Source organism: Corythoichthys intestinalis, chromosome 9 (assembly GCF_030265065.1).
Source record: "Corythoichthys intestinalis isolate RoL2023-P3 chromosome 9, ASM3026506v1, whole genome shotgun sequence".
NCBI lineage: Eukaryota > Metazoa > Chordata > Actinopteri > Syngnathiformes > Syngnathidae > Corythoichthys > Corythoichthys intestinalis.
In genome coordinates this window covers 20,749,829-20,770,591 of record NC_080403.1, presented here as the reverse complement: position 1 = coordinate 20,770,591, position 20,763 = coordinate 20,749,829, and the positions used below count along the sequence as shown (strand labels likewise).

The following is a 20,763-nucleotide window of genomic DNA, read 5'->3' as shown; positions in this document are numbered from 1 at the left end:
TTAAGATATTTTGATATATACAGTATATATATATATATTTTTTTTTTAGGTTAAAGCTTCTTCATAATTACACATGTAATGTTATGTGTCAAATTTTCCCCACGTGACACACTTAACTCATTTGCTGCTAGCCTCTCCCTGTTCAAATTGGACATCTATTGCTGTCAATGGTGGTGAGTTGGTTATTGGCTTGAATACAAAAAGTTGGGTCTATTCAGTGTTAAATGAAACGTAATTTTTAGTGTCTGCAGACTTCTGCAAATGGGTAAGTCGGCAAGCTGCTGTCTGTTGGTGAAATATCCAGTGGTCTCTTTGTGCAAATGGCATTCATTTGCGCTCTAGACAAGGAGGGGTGAAAATCCACTGCTCTGAAGTCTCTAATAATAGTACAAAAAGATTTGTTGCTATTTCCAATGAAGCAAAACTTTTTACACCAGCTATCTATTAAAAAATTTGACTTTGCTGTCCGAGTACAACCATCATGACTAACATTAAAACACAGTAGTTTGAAAATTATAGCCTTGTAGTATTTCTTTCATATTTTATAATGAATATTCAACAACCATAAAGGCAACTCTTGGTTTTATTTACACTCCAAAATCAATTGCCAGACATAACATGCTCAACATTAGAATTCCTCTTGGTGTAACAACATAAATATAAAATAAATATTAAATAAACATTTACAGCTGTATTAAGACATGTAAACAACATGATTTGATTAACTCATTCACTACCAAAGATGTATAATATGTTTATGATGTTCAACTTCTCAAAACTAAAGAAGAAAAAAGTAAGCAAAAAAGCACATTTTTATTTAAGATGAAAGATGGGAATCTAAGTTCTGTGTTCATGTAGCCATAGAACACAATGTTCTGTAGCGCTTCAAGAAGGGTATGTCTTGTGACATGATGTGTGGTAGTGAATGAGTTAAGATGCGAGACAGAGCACAAACTACAAAAATTCTTATAAGAACGTGTGATTCTTTACCCTGAGCGGAACAATCTTTGCGAACAGTTCGATTACAGAAAACGTACAAAAATAAATGTTTAGATCCTGAATATTTGAACAAAAAAAGGTGCCCTTAATCACAAAGAGCGTTATTCGGATCATCACAAGCCCAAGCGCTCTCGTTTCTTCTCCACTTTGTTTCAGTTTGCTCAAACCAAGCTTGCATAAGGGAGTTTTTGTCAGTCTTATTCCTTGTTGGTGTGGCCTCCAGGTTCCTGTTCAGTCATGCCACAATGCATTTTTTGTTTTGTTTTGTTTTTAACAGCAGGAGAAGCTACCCCTGCACTTTCAGTCCTCATCAACCACAAGGTTAAATACAGGCGTCTCGCTTGCAATGCACGTTAGTGTGCGGGAATGCGGCAGTCAAACTGCGAACACGCTGAGAGAGCTACATTCATCCTTGAGGCCAAGGATGCTGTAGACGATCCTTTTCATGTGGCCTGGCAAGCGAACCCCGATGTTCCTGATGTCCCTAAAAGGAGGTAAGGGAAAGTTTAGCCTCTGAGATGATTAAATAGGCCAACAACTTTCGTTTCAATTTTTAAAAATTTTTTTTAACCGATTCCCGTACAAATTTGGTTGTCGACTTAACCCTTTCATGCACAAATTATGCGGGCACTCATATAACTCATTAGCTGCCATAGACCACGTCGCTAGACATCCAGTCCATTCTAACTCCCAGTCAAAATGGAAGTCTAATGCCGTCAATGGCCCTGAAACATGAATATCCAAAGCCAGTCTTCCCAGTGCAATGTTGAATATTATTACAAAAAAAATAACATCAGTGTTACTTGGGTCCATAACCAGTGTGTATTTCTGTGTTTATCCATTCTAATTTTATTTATTTTTCGTAAATATAAGTTCATAAATATAAAAAAAAAAAAAAAAATACAATGACGAGTTCAAATGAAAACGTTTCTGTAGTAATTGCTAATATTTAATTTTTTTAAATGACCAAAAATAGTTACTTGTCCAAAAAAGGGTTAAAGGTGTCAACGTTTGAATAGCTGTCCACTGTAGTGACCACTGTCCCTGAAAGGGTTACTGTAAAAACTATGAAATTTAAAAAAAAAAAAAGTTACCATACCAAAAATAGTAACCAGCCCATGTGGAAAAAGTTTTTTTTTAATTTTTTTAATTTACTGCATCTTAATTTATTGGCTGTTTCTTCATGCACATCTTCAAATTAGACAACTAATTATTATGTGAAACCCCAAGTGATGACTTGCAGACCCCAGTAGAAGAACAACTGACAGAATGGTGAGGTTAAAATGCTGAACAGTCCTAGCAAATGTTGTGAGCTCACTAGATTCTCTTGATCCCAGATGGTAGGTGCAGCTGAGTCTCGCTTGTACTTACTCGTGCCTCAGGGTCAGCACCTGCTCCATGGTGGAGACCCCTGCCCGGGCAAAGCTCTCGTTATACTGGCTCATTTTGATAGACTCCAGCCACTCTGGAACTGAGCGGAACATGGTGCCGTCGCAGCCGCTGGTACTGGGCAAGCGGATGGACACGCTGGCACAGGACAGTTGAAAACTGGGTTACTCGTTGTGTAATTGGATACGTCGTTATAAAACATCACTTTTTTTCATACCGTGGATCAAAGTCTGCGATAGTGCTCAAAGACTCAGGACTCTGAAGCAGCTTGTCCAGGATGTTTACGATGTCAGTAAAGCGAGGCCTCTTGGAGCGGTCGTGTTGCCAACACTGGAGCATGAGCTGGTAAATGGCAGAGGGGCAGTCCATGGGGGCGGGCAGCCTAAAGGCCTCGTTGATAGCTTTCATGACCTGCCGAAAAAAACAGACCAATTTTAGCATCTAATGGCTCACTGCTGGTGCGCATGTTTGACATTAGTGGCAGACGGAGTCTCTCCCTGATTAAAGTAAACAGTCTGTCACCCGAGTGAGCGTTACCTCATGGTTGCTCATGTCCCAGTAGGGCCGCTCGCCAAAGGCCATGACTTCCCACATGACGATGCCAAAGCTCCACACGTCGCTGGCTGAAGTGAATTTCCTATAGGCAATTGCTTCAGGGGCCGTCCAGCGGATGGGGATTTTACCTCCCTGTCGAGAAATCAAGAACATTGGGTCCCGTGGTGCTGAAAACCTGTAAAACACAAGAACTAAGCGCTTAGCAGACATACTTTGGTTGTATACGTCCCCTCGGCGTCATCCTCTAGGACCCGTGACAGCCCAAAGTCGGACACTTTGCACTCCAGGTCACTGTTGACCAGAACGTTCCTCGCCGCCAGGTCCCGGTGCACGTAGTTCATGTCTGAGAGGTACTTCATGCCGGCGGCAATTCCGCGCAGCATTCCTGCGAGCTGGTAGGCTGGAATCTCACCATCGCGATCCTATGGGAACGGATAATAGCTTAGTGAATAAGGTTGTCCAACAATTTAACTGATAGTCGTTAAGTCCATTTGGACTGGGTAGGGCTGTCAAAAGTTTGTAAGTTTTCCATCAAAACATTAAAGGGAAACGCACTGACTTCAAATATCAAGTTCTGCAATTTATTTTTTACAGTGTCAGTACCCCCTGTAATTTAAATGATATTGCATCTTGTCCCTACCTTGAGAAAGATGTCAAGAGCTCCGTTCTCCATGTACTCAGTCACTATCATGGCATGCTTGACTGTAAAACAAAAAGAAGGTAAGTGATTTATTGCTTGATTTTAACTAAATCACAGCAATTCAGGTCAAATGGATTGGATGTCTTATCGCCTTCAATTCCTGCCAATGAGCTAATAAAAACAATTTTAATCTACTCTTCAAGGCTTACATTTGGTGACGACTCCCTCCAGACGAATGATGTTGGGGTGCGAGAACTGGCCCATGATGCTGGCCTCGCTCAAGAAGTCTTGCCTTTGCTTTTCGGAGTAGCCTGGCTTGAGGGTCTTGATGGCTACGGCCACCTCCCCTCGGGCGGGGGACTTCATCACGCCTCGGAACACTTCGCCAAACTCACCTGTGGGACGGGGAGAATACATTGTCACATTCTAAAGTTCTCATCCAGACAACGAGCACTAAACGCGAGGTAGGAAATCAAAACACTCACCCACGCCGATTACTTTTTGCTTGCTGATGGCATTCGGGTCAATTTCCGTGACAAACTTTTGGATGGCGATGTTGGGGTCCTCGTACATATGTGGATCCACGTAGGTTTTTAGAGGCTTCAACTGATCTGGAGGGAGGAAAATTTCATGGTATTATAATATGTAAAAGTGTCATTAAAATACAAGTCGCTATTACATGTCCTGATTTTCTACCTGATGAAAAGTAGGGATCCTCAGGTCCTCCTCGACCATGAGATCTCAGCCGCCTGAGTTGGAGAAGGAAAAAAAAAAAAGAATAATTACATGCTACAGACAGGAATGTTAATAACGTCAGTTCGGTTGGAGGAGAAGCTCCTCCTAAACCTTCATACCAGAATACAGTAATCCCCCATCTTTCATGGGGGTCACATTCCACAAACTCTCGTAAAAACAAGCTCCTTCAATAATGGATACCCCCCACATTTAATCCATAAAAAATACTCCCATACAATCTATGCAATAATGTCAACTAACCTCTTACGTAGCAACAGGACAGCCACAACTACGAGCAGAACAACTGCGACTCCAGCAACTGCTCCCATCACCATAGTGGAGGGACTCTGGATCTGTGATTCGGCTGTAAAAATAAATAAACTTTAAAAACCGAAATATCAAATTCTCTATTTTCGATACCGCTCGTCTTCACAGGTGACCAAGAATCTTCCTAGTTGACTCATACTTTTGATCACAAATTTTCCCCCCCATATCGGCCGATTTATTTATTTTTTTTTTAACTTGGTTTTTCTATTGTTTATTTATACTGGTACTTTTAAATAATTAGCAATGAAACCAAGGAGCTAGTGAGTAGCCCTACCTAGGGTTCCAGACTTTTTTTTTTCTAACTGGGAGTACAAGAGGATAAGAGTGCAATTACTAAATTTATGTGAATTGACACACTCATTTTCACTGTTTTAGCAGCTGATTATCACCAACAGCTTTAATTAAATATTGAGCAGAACTTTATCAGCAAAGATAACATTCTTTTCAACAACTATTCCATTTTCCAAATCATTGGCCGCCATTGACACCAGTGGACATCTAGTTTATTTGAACTGGGAGGGCTGGCAACGATCATTTGCTAGCTATCGTCATCAATGCAGGGTCCCCCCAGGATTGATAAATCTAAATTCAACACTTTTAAGACCTTTTTTTAATGCCATTTCAACTGAAAAAATTAATACTTTTCTCGCGCCCATTATTGAGATCATATTGAATCATACTAAATAAATAAAACACTGAAAATCAAATTTAACCTCAATTACTAAGTGTGTTTGACAAAGGAATGCACATATATTGAAGATACAATTAAAACACATTTAAAAGTAACATTATAAAGTCTGTCAGCATTTTTTTAAACACACACGCACACAATAATTATGGACAAAAAGAGGAGGACAGGACTCAGACCAGCCATCTTCTGTAACAGGCTAGCTGCTAGTGCACCTGCCAAGACCCCAGTGAACATGGCTAACTCTTGAGTTAAAACGGCGAAATTCACATTCATTCGAAAGGCAAACCGAAATGTTTTAGCAGGTCCACTGCCTTCGCATGACCCATAAACTGCAACCTAAAGTATCTGGATGTAACTTGAGCCCCTATCATATACTCCAAAACAACGGGAATATCGCGGGACTTAACCGTGCAGCAGTTGTGTGTGAAAACAATTTCCCGTGTTGACTGACATGGGAAGCAGTGTGCGTGAAAGCAGGCGTTAAATTCCTGGGTCACAGCAGATGGCTGATGACTTAAATATCATAGCGCCGGCCGATGTAACTTCCTCCCTCTTCGCAGTAAGTGGAAAAGTGGTAAACAAACATCGCTATTATGAACATAGCAAGCTGGAAACACCAAATTAAACTGAAAACATGACCAAAATTAAAATGTCAATTATTACGTCGGGCCGGGCCAGGGTTCTTTCTCGCTAACTTTTTGAAAAAACTATATATTAACGATGTATGAATGATAAACTAAGGAATACTCGTTATAAAATAAATAATTTGGATTAAAAAAAAGAAGGGGAATTCGTTACAAAAGACAGGCTTTTATGCAGACATCGTCACAAATGTTATCATATGTCGGGCTTTAATACCCGCGGACCAGTTCGGGTCGGGCAGGATTTTTTTAGGCCCGATTTTACCTCTATTTCAAAGTCTTAATGAGTTTAAATGGGCTGCAGTTACGAAGTCGGGAATGCTCCCTCCGAAAAAAAAACACGATTTGAGCAACATTATGTTTATCAAACTTTTCCAGCGTTATTTCATTGTGTAAATGCATTTATAATGATCATAAAAATATGTAGACTATTTAAACATTAAGAAAATGTGCGTTTTTTTTCTGCCAACTGAAAATTCATTACAAAAGACAGTTACGACATCGGGAACGCTCCCTCTGGAACAAAACGCAATATGACCAACATTGTGACAGCCGATGCCGACCAAAAATGACGTAATATCCGAAACAGATCACCAATGGACTCATTTAAAGTATATGAATGGTGGTCTGTTTTGGTGTTCAGAATCCACAATACTTCTGCCTGCAGAAGAACAGTGAACAGTGGCAGTGAACAGATCGAAAGGGGGATTGGAAACAAAAAAAGCTTGTAATAAATATATTAACTGACGACAGACTGAAACTTTGCTATTTTAGCAAGAACACGAATTCTATGCACATGATCTGCTTTCGCAGCCACACAAAATCCTGTGGTGACCCCGGGTCTTGTGTTTGACACCTGTGATTTAAGATTTTTCACTGAAAATCACATGAATGTTTTAAACTGAACAATACCTAGTGGCGGTGTGTGGAATTCATACTCTGTGCTGTAGCTTCCGGGGTTCCCCTCGGGACTGAGAGCCTGCACCCTAAACATGTAGGTCGTGTCTGGAGTAAGGTCGTTAATGTGCACGGAGCTCTTGTCCAGGATCAGGACTGTGTAGGTGGTTACATCACGCACTCCGTCGTCATCCTTCAAAAGAAGAAAAAGGTTGAAAGGGTGGATTAGGATTGGGATCATCTTCCCAGGAAAACATCAAGGAGCCCCCATGGTGGAATCTCACAAAAAGCCCTCCGTCTTACTTTTCTGCGGTACATGAGCTCATAGCGATGACTGATGTGCGCTGGAGGTCGGCGAGACAGAGCCCATGACAGAGACAAGCTGGTGGGGCTGCGATCATCCAAATGGATCAACGTCACCTTTGGGGGATCTGGCAAAATGGTCGGCGAGAGGCACAGAACAAAAACAACAGTTAGTGACTCACTGCCGTCATGGTCCTTGGAATGAGACTTGGGATTTAGTGGGTGGCCTGAATTCCCCTTTGTGCAGACAGCAAAGTTTTCGCTAGTATGTAAAAAACATTGTGCTGCTTTCTTAAGGTCTGATAGTGACCAATATTGTGAAGTCAGCTTCACAAGGAAAAAACATTTCAAAATTAAATTAATCGGTGATTGCTGTGTATTAAAGATTGTTGGTACATCTTAAAGCAGTTACAGTAAGCCCAAAATCATTCATATCCTGGACGCATTTTGAGTTCAAATATTGACAAACTCTTGCTGAATTAACTGAAATAAATTTGAACAAACTATCGCCAGGACGAAACGCATTTGAGCTAATGTTTCCTGATAAGTTAAATAATCAGCCCCAAGACAATCAAAAATTGGGCTTGGAGAGCAATGGATATATATACAAATCCCTAGAATGTTCCTAACAAATTTAATTCTGATCCACCCATAATTAACGGAGGATTAGCAATATGGAACGTATTTGAGCTAATGTTTTTTTGATTAATTATTTAATCAGCACTGAGACGAAAAAAAAAAAAATCATGAACAGAGGTTTGATACGTATACATCCCTAGAAGATACATCAGATTTACTCTACTTGAACAATTTCTGTGTATTACGGCAACTTCAATGACTGAATGTAATGGCACAATTTGAAAATATCGGAATAGCAGGACACCAAAAAGCTGCTATTGTTGAACCTAAACAATCAAGTCAAAGGCAGCAGGATTGAATTGATCTTGAAATAACCCTTGGCTCACCAGTGTAGTCCAGAGCAGTAGTTATGGTGGCAGTAGGCCTGGCACCACCATACTGGGACACCCCGCTGTGCGCCTCCACCGTAAATGTGTAGTTGAGATGAGAGTCCAGGTCGGTGACGACAACCTCTGTGTCCCACAGGTCTGCGGACCCTGGCTCAAAGCGAACCTTCTCGCCACAGGGGACACACGAGACCCTATCGCACTGCTCGCACAGTACGCTGTAGGTGAGGTCGGCGCGGCCCCCAGTCATTAGCGGCGAACTCCAGGACAGCTGTAGCCGGCCATCCGCAGACAGGGTGGTGGCTGTCAGGTCACGGGGAGCGCTAGGTGGAGCTATTGGATGAAATCCAAGGCGTTAACCCAAAACATCGGAAGTACTGCCGATGGTGCTATCACTGAGCAGAAGTCTCACCGGAACACGGCGAGGTGGGCGGGTCTGATGGCGAGCGGAAGAACCCGTCCTCGCACTCGCAGAGACTGGCGCCGGCCATGGAGGGCTTCGTGTTGGCAGGACACACCAGACACAGATCGGCACTCACGGTTGGCTTGAAGTAGCCAGGCTTGCATTCTGCATCAAAATATACAGTATGTTTGGTCATACACTGAACTAAAATACAGTAAGCACACAATATTTACCTTGTGACCAAAATCTGTAGGCTATGTGTTTCTTCCACTTAACCTGAGTATGACTCTCACAGTAAGCAATAAGTGAGGCCAAAAACAGGAAGGAATGACGGAACAAAAGGAAAACAATGAGGCCATGTCTGTAATGTTAGGCCTTTCCGCTCAACAGGAAGCTTTTGTTGAAGTAACTTATAATCACCGAGCTTTTGGACACCAAGGAATGAATAGGGATTTCCCTCCGCGATGTGCCCCCACTTGCCTTTTCCACCTGAAGGCCTTGTCTCAGGTCACGCGCCGACAACTTGGCCCGGATGACACCAGGGCATTAAATCAATCAGGTTATGTGATACGCCTTCCCAAATACGAACTCTTCTCTCAGGCCCTCCGGCAGAACTTTGGTTTACGACGGCAACTAGCAGTCCACAACACAAACTATGAACAGAACTATCGTAAAGAGAATACAGCCGATGCCGGTAATAGGAGTGTTTTTGCCAAAGGAAACAGCACATCGGACACTGGTGGCGTGCCGTGATGAACATCTTAGCCGAAGCGATAAGCGAGTAGGCTTTCCGGGCCACGGGAGGTTAATGAAAGTGCGGACTGGACAGAAAGCGGGAGGCATGAGAACAGCGTGGATGGTTTAGGACTGATGTTTCCTTTCTTTCCTCCTTCCTTTCACTCACAGCAAATTATGACAGGCAAGGTTGAAGAGTTAAATGAGGGGGGATAAAAAGGATTGAGGAAAAGGAAACACTGTTGGAGCTGCTTTTCAGTGTTCATGGAAACAAAACAGCTTCTGCATACTTTGTGATTACGGTAGTCTGTTTCCACGGCAGCAAGTAATTTTTCAAGAGGGGTGTGGATTGAAGATGAGGGGGAATTTCTTCAAGTTGAAAGTTGATTGCACAAAGTAATTACTGTATGTAATACTGTACACTGAAATGAGAGTAAGCTTCCAACAGGCAAGGGAATCCCTTAATCACAGAACACGTGTTCACATCTTTGCAGACTTGCAGTTCATCCCAAGCCATCTCCGGGGCCTTTTTTTAGAATGAGACCGACTCGAGTATAGATAGCGGGATGTTTCCGGGTCCGTTATACTGTTCCCTACCATAGGAACGGGACGATATCATTAACAAATAACCCCTGTAAGAGGGGTTCAGAATTTATTTTCAGCACGGACCACATGGCAATGTAGTTTGATTTTTCAGGGAAATCAATTCTAAGATCCATTATCATGAAATAAACATTGCAAACTGTTCAAAAGTCTAATTTTGTTCAAGGCAGGCCACTAAGACATCAAAAATTACCTAAAAAAACAATTGTTCATTTCCTTATCATTTTTGTAAATATTCATACTGGGAATCCTTAATTTATAATCCTTAATTTATGTATATTAGTATAAAGATGAAGATTCACTTTTGCCAATTTCTTACCCATTTAAATAATTTTGAGCAGAAATAGCCCTGACTTTGGAAAATTTGGCATTGCTCGACCAAGACAGGTCCTCAGGATAACCACTTCCCCAATGCCTCGTGTTATTAAATGACTCGCCAACTCCCTCGACCACGTTTGCCACTATGACGGGGGTGGGGTTTAAACCATGGAATGTCGTTGATTTTTGTGAAGTGTGAGCATGTGAAGCCCTTTGAGACTTGTGATTAAGGGCTACATAAATCATAACTTGATTTTAGAAGGTCCCCAAAAATGATCTGGCAAACTTCTTCATTCCCCGAAGCCTCAATTGTGACATCATTCCCCTGTTACCGTTTCGGAGAGTACCGCGCAAATCGGCACTGGATTGTACCACTTCACAGAAATGTGGTTCAAGTATCACCATGGTGAAGGATAAGGAGCAGGTTGAGAAGGAAGATGAATGGAAAGCCTTAAAGGAGCGCAGGGGGAGGAAGGGGTCTGGACTGGAGCACCAAACAGAAGTTCTCTCTGGGGAGTCACTCAGTGGGTGTGGGGGTATCTTCGCATAAGAAAAGGAGGCCAGCCCATTTTAATCTTGAGCCTGAGTGCTAGGACCGCTGTCACGCTGCAAAGAAACTCCCGGCCCTATTCATCTATTGTCTGGAAGAACTGGACGGAGTGGTGCCATAAATATGTTGCATTAGTCATTGCAGCTCATAAAATGGCGCCATGTGTCCAACACTGTGAGTGCACGCTCACACTTTTGAGTTTTGCCAATCTACTCAACTCTAATTCAATGGCTTCAATCGTATTGTCACTTGTTGATAGAAGTTGCACATCTAATTGCCCCAAACTCCCTTTGGATGATGGCACACACGTGAAAAGGACTTATGTTCCGCATCGGTGGATCTGTTAATTGAATCTGGGCTTTTGCCGCCATTGTTCTAATGAGCGAGAACACGGATTAGTCGGCTCGTTGCGTGTGTTAACCACCGGATGAAAGGACCCAAGGGGAGGTAAAGCAGGACCACGTAACAGCTGTCCTGTTGCTCCACTAATCCTCTTGACTAAATTACACTCCACACCTAACTAAGCAGCCACGGAAACCGACCGCCCCTCATGCGCCAACTGTCGGCCCGCTGCGAGACAACCTGCTCATTTGTGTCAGTCGGCATTCCATCTCAGTCGGCTTCCTTTTTCCCCACAACAGTTGGGCTCTTCATTGGGAGACACATGCGGGACCGTTAGTCTTCCAGAATATCACTTTCTCTGACAACCAAAGCCCGGAATGAAGTCGTCGCATTAGTGTGGGCCAAACGCCAACAGTTTTGCTTCTGTCACCATCAGAGTTGCTTAAAAAATGATTTTCAAAAACTTCAATGACATGTTTTTTTACATCTTTGTTTTTTCATGGGAGGGGTGGAGGAATAGGAAATCCAAGTGTGTGGGGCAAATTAAGTCATTCAACTGGATTAAATGTCTATCACCATCAGTAGCACTTAACCATCCCGCATACAAGTTTTCGGAATGTGGTAGGAAGCTGGAGTCGATTAAAATCAAGTAACCCTGCTGCTAATATACAATATCAAGTCCAACTTCAGGCTATGAAATCATTCTAATCCCTCATAAATATTTCCTGTCTTCCTCTCTTTCTATTCATGCACAACGTCTGTTTCCGGAGCTCAGAGTCTGTCAGCGGTTGAGGCGAGAAACATTCCTAACTGTCTTGGACTTCCTCCACGCTCATCCTGCCCTGGGAGTGGAAGCGTCCCTTTCTTTGAAGCGCCTACCCGTCACCGCTATGAATGATCTGTTTGCATGGTAGGAATGGAGACGTTGCCAGTCAAGGTGACTGGAAAACAGCAGGAGTCATAAACCGCAGCCCTGACTAAGAGAGGCGTGCCGTGGCCCTGTCCCTGTAATCTGCGGTTATGGTTTCCCGGGCGACGGGCACAAACAAAATACCGGCGCAGGGGGAGAGAAGGCGTGCAGGTAGTCAGTCGCCTGAGACAAATTCACACGGCCCTTCTTCTAGTCAATCAGTGCAGCAGGTGACGCCAGGGTGAAAGAATTCCTTTCAGAAAATCCCCACACCACGCGGTGCCCTTCCTCCCGCCCTTCTTCCTGTGCTTTCCGCTATCCTCCCACACTTCCTCCAACACACACACCACACCCAAGCATGCCAAAGAAAGACCATTTTCCACAGCATATACAGTAGGCATACCACAGCTATGTCTCTTTACTCTCACACCTTTTTTTTTTTTTTTTTAATTGACTCACTGCTCCTCTCAGGAGACAACATAGCCCAACATGTCTGCATTCTGTAAGATTCATGTAAAGCGCCAATCTTGTAACTTTAAAAATAGAATCACAACATTCAATTCAATGTCCCAAAAGTAAAAGGTATTGTCCTCTCTAAAGGTGTAATATTATGGAAAGTGTACTTTTAAAATACTTTGGATTCAAATTTGGTAAGGGCATTTCTGTTTAGTTATGTTGATGAGCCTCCATAAATGCAAATGCTTTAGACCACAGGTGTGAAACTGGTGACTAGATCCTGCCATTTTGTCTGGGCAGCAAAAACAAATTATGTTCCTGGATTGTTTCACAAAAAAATATTTTTGTAGCCCTCAATGAAAAACCTGGGACTTCAGAAAATGGAAAATGTTTTTTCACTTAACTTTTTTTTTTCCCCAAATTATCGTTTTTTTGCGCTATAATTTTTAATTAAATCCGAAGATTAATATTTAAATAGAAATAGAATTTTAATTCTTTTGTTATTTAAAAATGTAAACGTAAAAATGAAAAATAAATGAAAAAAATTTTTTTTTAATTAAATATAATATAATGTCGATATGATAGAATATACTAGAATATTTACATTCCCACTTTTTTTTTTGCTTTTTATTTAAAAAAAAAAAAAAAAGTGCTATTATGGTATTGCTACGAAACTAAGAGGCTCAAAAAAGTATTTGGACTATTTTGAGTTCAACAATGTGTAAACAATTCATCCACTATCAAAATAGTTATCGATTCGTTTGCTATGTTGTGGCCCACAACAAAGATGACTTTTTCCTGCTTTAGACTTCATGACCGCTCACTCATTTTGGCTTACTTCAGGCTCTTCTCTCAAAAGTAGAAACTTTTGCAAGCTCCATCCATAAAGGTCATGTTAAACAAAGCCGTAGTTGCCACTGTCTCTACAGTACATGGGCCGAGGTCCACAGGCTAATTTCAGCAAGAAATCCTTGGGGTATTTTGGGTAAATGAAAATCTGGGAATGGTTTTAAACAACCCCCCCCCCCCCCCCCCCCCAAAAAAAAGCTGTATTTCTCTTTCAAACTTCGTTTACTTACTTTTTTTTTTTTTTTTTTTTTTTTTAACTTCCTGCATTGATAATATGACCATGAGGACACCTTACCATTACACACAGGAGAAGTAACAATAGAAAAACATGCAGCTATAACAACTTCCCGGCTTCCAGGAAGACGTTTCATATGATGTGAACCTATGAGAACGAACTGTCAAACAATTTCTGTTCATACTGATCTTCAAATTACCATCAAGGGAAAAAAAATACCCAGAAGGTTCAAATACTACCTGATGGCTGCTTCTAATTGTGAGCAAATTTCTGCTTTTGTGAGGTCATTATGCACACATGAACAGACATTTATCAGCTTCCTCATTCAACTTGTACACCCTAAACCACAGATCTTGCTTTGTCTTAAAGCAAAGTGATAATACAATATCAGAGGAAGAGCCAGAGGAACAAGGTCTACTTCTTATCCTTGCACTAAAACCAAAGCTCATACAAGGTTATAATTATCAAAATATATCCTTCGTGCAAAGTCCTATGTTTTTCAAACTATTACTAAAGGTTTACTAAGATAGTGACAACTTTTTTCCACATAACCTAGGTGCAAAAAAAAATCTACTTTTTCAGACGCTCTCTACTTCAAGCAGCTCTTTCATCCCTACAGAGAACTTGGAGCATTGTTGTTCTTTTCCCGTATAAGTACAACGTGCTAAAAGTAGACTTCTTTTGTGGCGTGATGCAGCATACGTCTCGCTCCACCACATCAAGCCAGTGCCATGGCTTAGCTTTTCCCTAGAGCTGACATCAAGATGGCCGAAGGAATGTGACAATTTGGAGAGAAGAAAATATTGTAATCTACGTATAACTGCCTGCAGTCTAAATTAAGAACAAAGGCGTTTAGGCATCCTCCCTTTTCCAAACCTAATCTGCCCAAGCATGACTTCCTTCAAGGCCTTTGGAGTGAGACATCCCGAAACAAATGAGACAAGTTAATAAACATTCCTTTACACTTTACCAATGCGGCGGTGCCTGTGATGCCTTTTAATTCTACTACCTTTAGCACGATGACACAGCACGCCCTCGGGCTCCTTACCTTGGCACGCCTCCCCGGTGGTTTCGTAGCCTGCGAGACACTGGCACTGGCCCACGGGTACCACCCACTCGCCCTCTGCGGTGCAGTAGATGCGTGGGGTGGACTGACTCACGGCATTATCCACGCAGGCGCCCTCCACCTCCCGCAAAGCATCTGCCACCGTTTCCGGGAAAGACGCCAAGCTCTGCACGGTGGACGGGCACGTCTTGTAGTAGACACGCACCGAGAGGAGCCCCACACAGGCGCCCATGTCCTGGAACGCCAGGTAGAAGCCCTTCCGAGACAGCGGGCCCACCGTCCTCGTCTCGGTGTTGACCAGGAGCGTCTGATCCCGCGTCACCTCGTCGGGAGCAATGGTGGCCACCTTGCGAAACTGGCTCTTGCGGAAGTTGGTGCCAACGTCGGCATCAGTCTCGTAGATAAAGAAATTGAAAGTCTCCTTGCAAGACACGGACGCGCCGTCGAAGCTGTTGCAGTCGCGCACAATGAAGCGGAGTTCCACAGAGACGCGAGTGGTGCCCGGACGCCGCTGGATGAATGTGGTGCGTAACCAGTTGTCCTGATCTGTGGATTCTATGTTGCAAACGCTGTAAGTGTAGAAGAGTGAGCTGTTCACCACTGTCTGGACGATCTCCCACTGGAAGACAAAAAAAGTCAACTTAGAGGCTTCATGGTTCATACTGTATATGTAAGAACGGAAATAAAAAAAATTTGAGGATTTTAATTTTGAAAGTATGTACACCCTTACCTGTGAATGTGGCTGTGGTGAAAACAGTCACATTCAAACATGTTAAAAGGAAAGACAACACCTTTACCATACAGATTCCAGCACCAAAAAATTGTGCCTGATTCTGACTGACATCTCAAAATTGGATGCCCCTGAGGGTTTTTTTTGTTTGTTTGTTTTTAAACATTTTCTCCATTAACATCTTAGAAATTTCCATTTGCACACAATCACATAAATACTGTACTTTGAACAACCATCTTTCACATGAAGATCATTTATACTAGATCTCGTCTTTCCCTTTAAAGGGGAGTCAAGACATACCTGCTGCCATTTATAGTGATTCTGTACAACCCTAAACAAAGTTCAGATGTTGTAGTGGGCGGTTTCCGTCTTATGACTTCTCCTTAGAATTATTTAAGCCCTAGTTCCAGCTGAAGTGAAACCTTTCTCTTGGATTTTGGGGCTGAGGCCTGAAACTTGCAGCCCTGGGGTCAATTGTGGCCCCTTACTGGATATCTTGATTCATTAGTTGACCCATTGGCCACCAGTGGCGGTGATAGACGTCCAATTTGAACTGGGAGGGCTAAGCAGCTCTTCTCGTTCAAATGGATTGGACCTCTACTAGTGACAAACCTGTTTGAATGTATATCGGAAGGATGGCACTGCAGTAAGTGTGTGGTCTTTTTTGTTGTTGTATTTTTAATCACAGGCTAATGGCTTATGTCAGGCTATTAGCCAAAGAGAATTAGCAGCAGTCAGTTGATGGGAAACGTCACTCCAAAGTGACACTAGGTGGAAGGGAAATATGTCCTACACACAGTCATGTCTTTCTAACATTGCCAATTTCATGAAAAATGGGAGAGAATATTTTTTAGTTGAGTACAGGGGAATCGCGACCCCGATTTGTATTATTTGTTCCTTTTTAATACTTGAATTTTTTGGTGGAATACTTGAATGTTTTGATAGAACAAAAACACGCTATTTAAACCAGGGTTTGTACACTTGATATCCACTTTCAGCAATAGATATATATATATTTTTTTAACTTCCCACCAGTTAAGATGGGACCCTCATTCCCCTCCTCTCTCTATCTGAAAAGCCAATAAAAGAAAAGTAGTGAGCTGAAGATTCTTTTCCACACTTTCGCATTATTGGCGTGGACATGTGTCGACGTGTGTGGTTTTCCAGTAACACACAAGGGGCCTTGTGTGCGTGTGCTACTGTGACGCACACACAAATCCAACAAATACTACTGTGGAATACCAACTAACATTTGCGGCCGTTAATTGCGCTTTATAGTCACTGCTGCATTGCAATTAAAGAGTTTAAGAGACGGGAAAGCAGTGACGACTCGTGAGATTAGAAGTCCTTCTCAGCCCTCGCAAGATGGTAATACCACTGAGCTTCATGGGGTGTCACTTTATCTTTTATGGGAAATTAAATAAGGGGGAAATTAAACATGACATGAAAAAGATGGCTTTTATTAAAAGATGGGGGGGGGGGGGGGGGGGGTTCTTAATTGATGGCAATCCTGACACGACAGTTCATAAATATATAGGCCAATAAAGCCAAATATATGTTTAGCGCAAACAATACTTCTAAACACCAAAAGAAACCTGATAATTACTACTGTACATCGGAACTTGGTGTTTGCGAAATCATGCTTTGGGGCTGTTTGTCTTTAGCTGATACTGAAGCCTTAGAGACTGTAGAAGTAATTATGAACAGTTTGAAAAACTAATCAGTGTTTACACAAACTCTTCAAAGAAAAAGATAGAAAAAGTATTTAAAAACATTCTACATGCAGTTGGGGTTAATCAGAGGTATGCTGTCAGGTCTGGTTACAATTACTGACCATAATAATGGTGGCTATGTTTGTGTAAAAAAAATGTATTTGAACTGTGTGTGGAGACTTTTTATATCCACTGTACCCTACGTGAAACCACTGGTCTGTTGACTTCATAACATGATTACCCTATGCGATACAGTATGTACAAAGTACAGTGAGATAAAAGCAACCTTCCGACAGGCAAGGGAATCCCGTGAGCATAAAACATGTGTTCTGATCTTTCCGGACTTGCTATATATCCGAACTCATGTCCGGGGTCTTTTTTTAGACTGAAAACCACTCGACTATAGATAGTGGGATGCTTCCGGCACCAATATACCTACAATGACACAAGGCTGCTATCTATCAAGTCTCGGAGTGACATTTTATCTGTACGGAGTGTTTTGCTCTCGAGTGGCACAATTGTGATGTGCGTCATGGCAGAGCAAGAAGGGAAAAAAATCTGATATCTTCAGTCCGGAAGCTGACATCTTCCAAATGTGGATCAAAGTCCAGTCTATTACAGGTATCAGCCAATGAGAGTGTAGCATAGATGCAGTCATTGGATATAACCATGCCAATGCCATATTTCATGTAATCTTGGACCTGCAGTACAAATCCAAACTTTACTGTTTGTGTAAAGGTTGTATAAAGACAAGAATACTCAAACACTATCTGGATGTCAAAAATGATCAATTACGCATAGAGACTATCCAAGAGGCAACATCATTAAACCCTAAATACATTACAGAGAGAAAGTCTTTGACCCCCGAGGTCTTAAAAGTGCTAGTCGGAGTATAAATACTCACCCCGTTCTCATATGGCAGCGTCAGCCAGCCCAGCTCTCCTCCCGAAGACCTCATGTCCAGCAATACTTCTGTAGACACGCGGGAAAATGAGTTATAAACAGCTATTAATCCATTCGGGACACACAAAGTCTCCAAAAGCAACATTAAAAATACTGCTGTGGTGTACCAACTAGCATTTGTGGCATTAAAATTAAAGAGTTTTAAGAGACGGAAGCAGTGACGAGTCGTGGGATTAAGAGTCCGTTTACAGCAGTCGCATGCTGGTAGCATTATGCTTCACAGGGCATCACTGTATGAACAATGAATAAGGGTAAATTGAATTTGAGATCAAAAAGGGGAAATACTTTGATTACTAGGGGTTTTCTGATTACAATTCTGACATTTTGAGGTTGCTGAAAGAATACAACTAGCTAACGCACGCTTAATTTCCTTCTTAGTTTTTCAATTCATTGTTTTACTGGCTAGGACCAATGTTTGTGCAGTAATGATTTTCCATTTTCACAACTGATTGTTTTTCCACCCAGTGACAGCAATTTAGTTAACATGCTGGTTATAACTAAAATAAAAAATGTGTTTAAATAAAAAAATTGCATTCAAAATATTTTTCCCGCCGAACAACACGTGAAACATCATTGTGCTAATGTTGTAACTTTAAAATTTAATAATAATTACTTTTTCTTTGTTGAAAAAAAACAATACCTAGTGCTTTATTCTAGTAATATTGCAACTTTAACCCTCCCCAAAAGACTTCTCAAAAATGTTTGATTCTTTTTCTCACAATAGTACATGATTTATCTAAATAATACGCCACTTTAAATTCATCTAAAGTTCTCAATCATTGTGCCTCAGGGACGGAACACTCGTAAACAGGGGAATTGCTTCAAAAATGCTTGTTTTTGACCCCAGGACAGCTGTCTGGCTTTCGCTTTGGTTACACATGTAACTAGCATTCTGTACTGTACAGCAGTCTTGTATTTGTTTATGACAATCCCATCATACAAGGTCATAAACCCAACTAACTTGTTCCAATAATGTATAATATTAAAAGTACTCCTTTTTTTTTCTTTTTTCTCAATGGCTCAACTCCTAAAGCAAAATTCACAGGTTTCAGGCTATTTGCTCATTCATAAGATTGTTAAATGTGCAAGTATAAATGCTTGTGTGTGTATTTTTATTTTTTTTATTGTAGTGTAGTACAATAAAAGTTCAGCGTTCAGGGAGCCATCAGCTTTTATGTGGAGTTCAGGGGCCACATGCCAGCCCCATTGACAGTCTAATCAAGCATGTCGGTGTGATTCAACACATCATTAAGCGTGAAGAAACATCTCTAATCGTGTCTGAGAAAAGCGTGGGTATGCCGAGTAAATACAATAAGTGTGCGGCTGGAAGTGAAACCACAGTAGTCCACAGAACAGGACATCCAGCGGACATGTTGAGGCATCGTTCACAGGTGCTCCTACGCCCCGAGGCCCGCTGACGCAATTCACTAACTATTTCAATGTAAAACGTCTGGATTTTGTAACTACTTTTGTTTCATTTGTATTTGGTCCACTTTACACGGCGTTTCAAAATATTAGCTGATTGTTAATTTTAAACAGTAAAGTAGTGACAAACCCAATAGAACAATTTATTATTTGATAAAATAGGAGAAAATATTTCACCGGACGTTCAAATCTGGAATTCCGAACTCCTGACTCACAATGAAATCCAAGCTTTATCCTTCATTTTAAAAATGATAGTTACTCACGTTCTTTGGACTGGAGGCTGACAAACACGGCGTTGGCGAGTAAAAGAACAAAAAAGTTGAGGCGACGAAGCTCCATGTTTTCATAGAAATATGAAGTATCCTCGCCTCCCTCGCTCTCCTCCCTCCGACGTGCCTCCGACTGACTGACTGAGCAAAAGCCACCGAACCAAGGCAGCCCATTGAGAACAGGTGGCGTCACGTGACGTCATTCACACCGCCTACTTTTATCCTATGGAATGCGGAATTGGCCCAATTTGGAGTTGAGGGGCGGGGCTATACCTGACTCACGAAAAAGCATTGTGGCCCTTTAATTTGACAGTCACTCATAGCCTAGTTATTTTTCACATAATGCAAACGAGGATGGCACTTTAAATGTTTTAGGGTCCAATTTGACAATGAAATAAAATGAAACCACGTGGTTAAAGTTGTAATTTTATGGGAAAATGCGAGATGTAATTCTGAGATAAAATTGTATTTTTTCGTGGTTAACCCTTTCAGAGACAACGGTCCCTACAGTGGACAGCTATTCAAAAGTTGACACTAAAGAACTTTAACCTTGAATGGAGCAGGTGGCTATTCTTGGTCATTAAAAAAATATATTAATTATATATTAATATAACACTCAGGTTACTTGAAATTCCACTCTGAAACCCCCAATTTGGCCGAATGTCAAAATTGTCCGATATTCACGTGTGATACATCACTGGAAAGCTTAAAATCTCAATTTTCTGGGGGAAGAAAAATTTTGAACAGGACAGCATTTGAAAAAAATAAAAAATTTAAACAGAAACCCTAACTGGAGGTGAGAGCATGAAAGAGCATAATTAAAGACGCCATGATTTCAATGAGATATTATCGTGTACTTACCTCTTTTCGATCCAAAAACTCCATGTAGCATGTATCACCGAGTGTCAATACACAGCTGTGAATGGGCACAGCCGGATTTTTTGGGGATTTTATGGGTGAAACGTGGTAATATAACAAGGGTCGCGATGCAGAGATCACAGACATCAAGGAGTGGTCGAGATTTTCTTTTTCATATAATTACCCTTTTAAACATT

General features: G+C 41.5%; 1 protein-coding gene across 1 annotated transcript; it reads right to left on the bottom strand.

Annotated features, from left to right (window-relative positions):
• Positions 1 to 498: 498 nt before the first annotated feature.
• On the bottom strand, positions 499 to 19,875 carry epha2a (eph receptor A2 a). Its single transcript, XM_057846292.1, has 17 exons — positions 19,703 to 19,875; positions 17,956 to 18,023; positions 14,592 to 15,228; positions 8,555 to 8,710; positions 8,143 to 8,475; positions 7,178 to 7,305; positions 6,890 to 7,067; positions 4,580 to 4,682; positions 4,280 to 4,332; positions 4,069 to 4,194; positions 3,793 to 3,978; positions 3,584 to 3,645; positions 3,156 to 3,365; positions 2,926 to 3,075; positions 2,606 to 2,799; positions 2,371 to 2,526; positions 499 to 1,483 (listed from the first exon to the last, which is right to left on the bottom strand). The coding sequence occupies exons 1-17, from the start codon at positions 19,776 to 19,778 to the stop codon at positions 1,375 to 1,377; spliced, it is 2,925 nt and encodes a 974-aa protein (XP_057702275.1). The 5' UTR covers positions 19,779 to 19,875; the 3' UTR covers positions 499 to 1,374.
• Between the last annotated feature and the right edge of the window lie 888 nt (positions 19,876 to 20,763).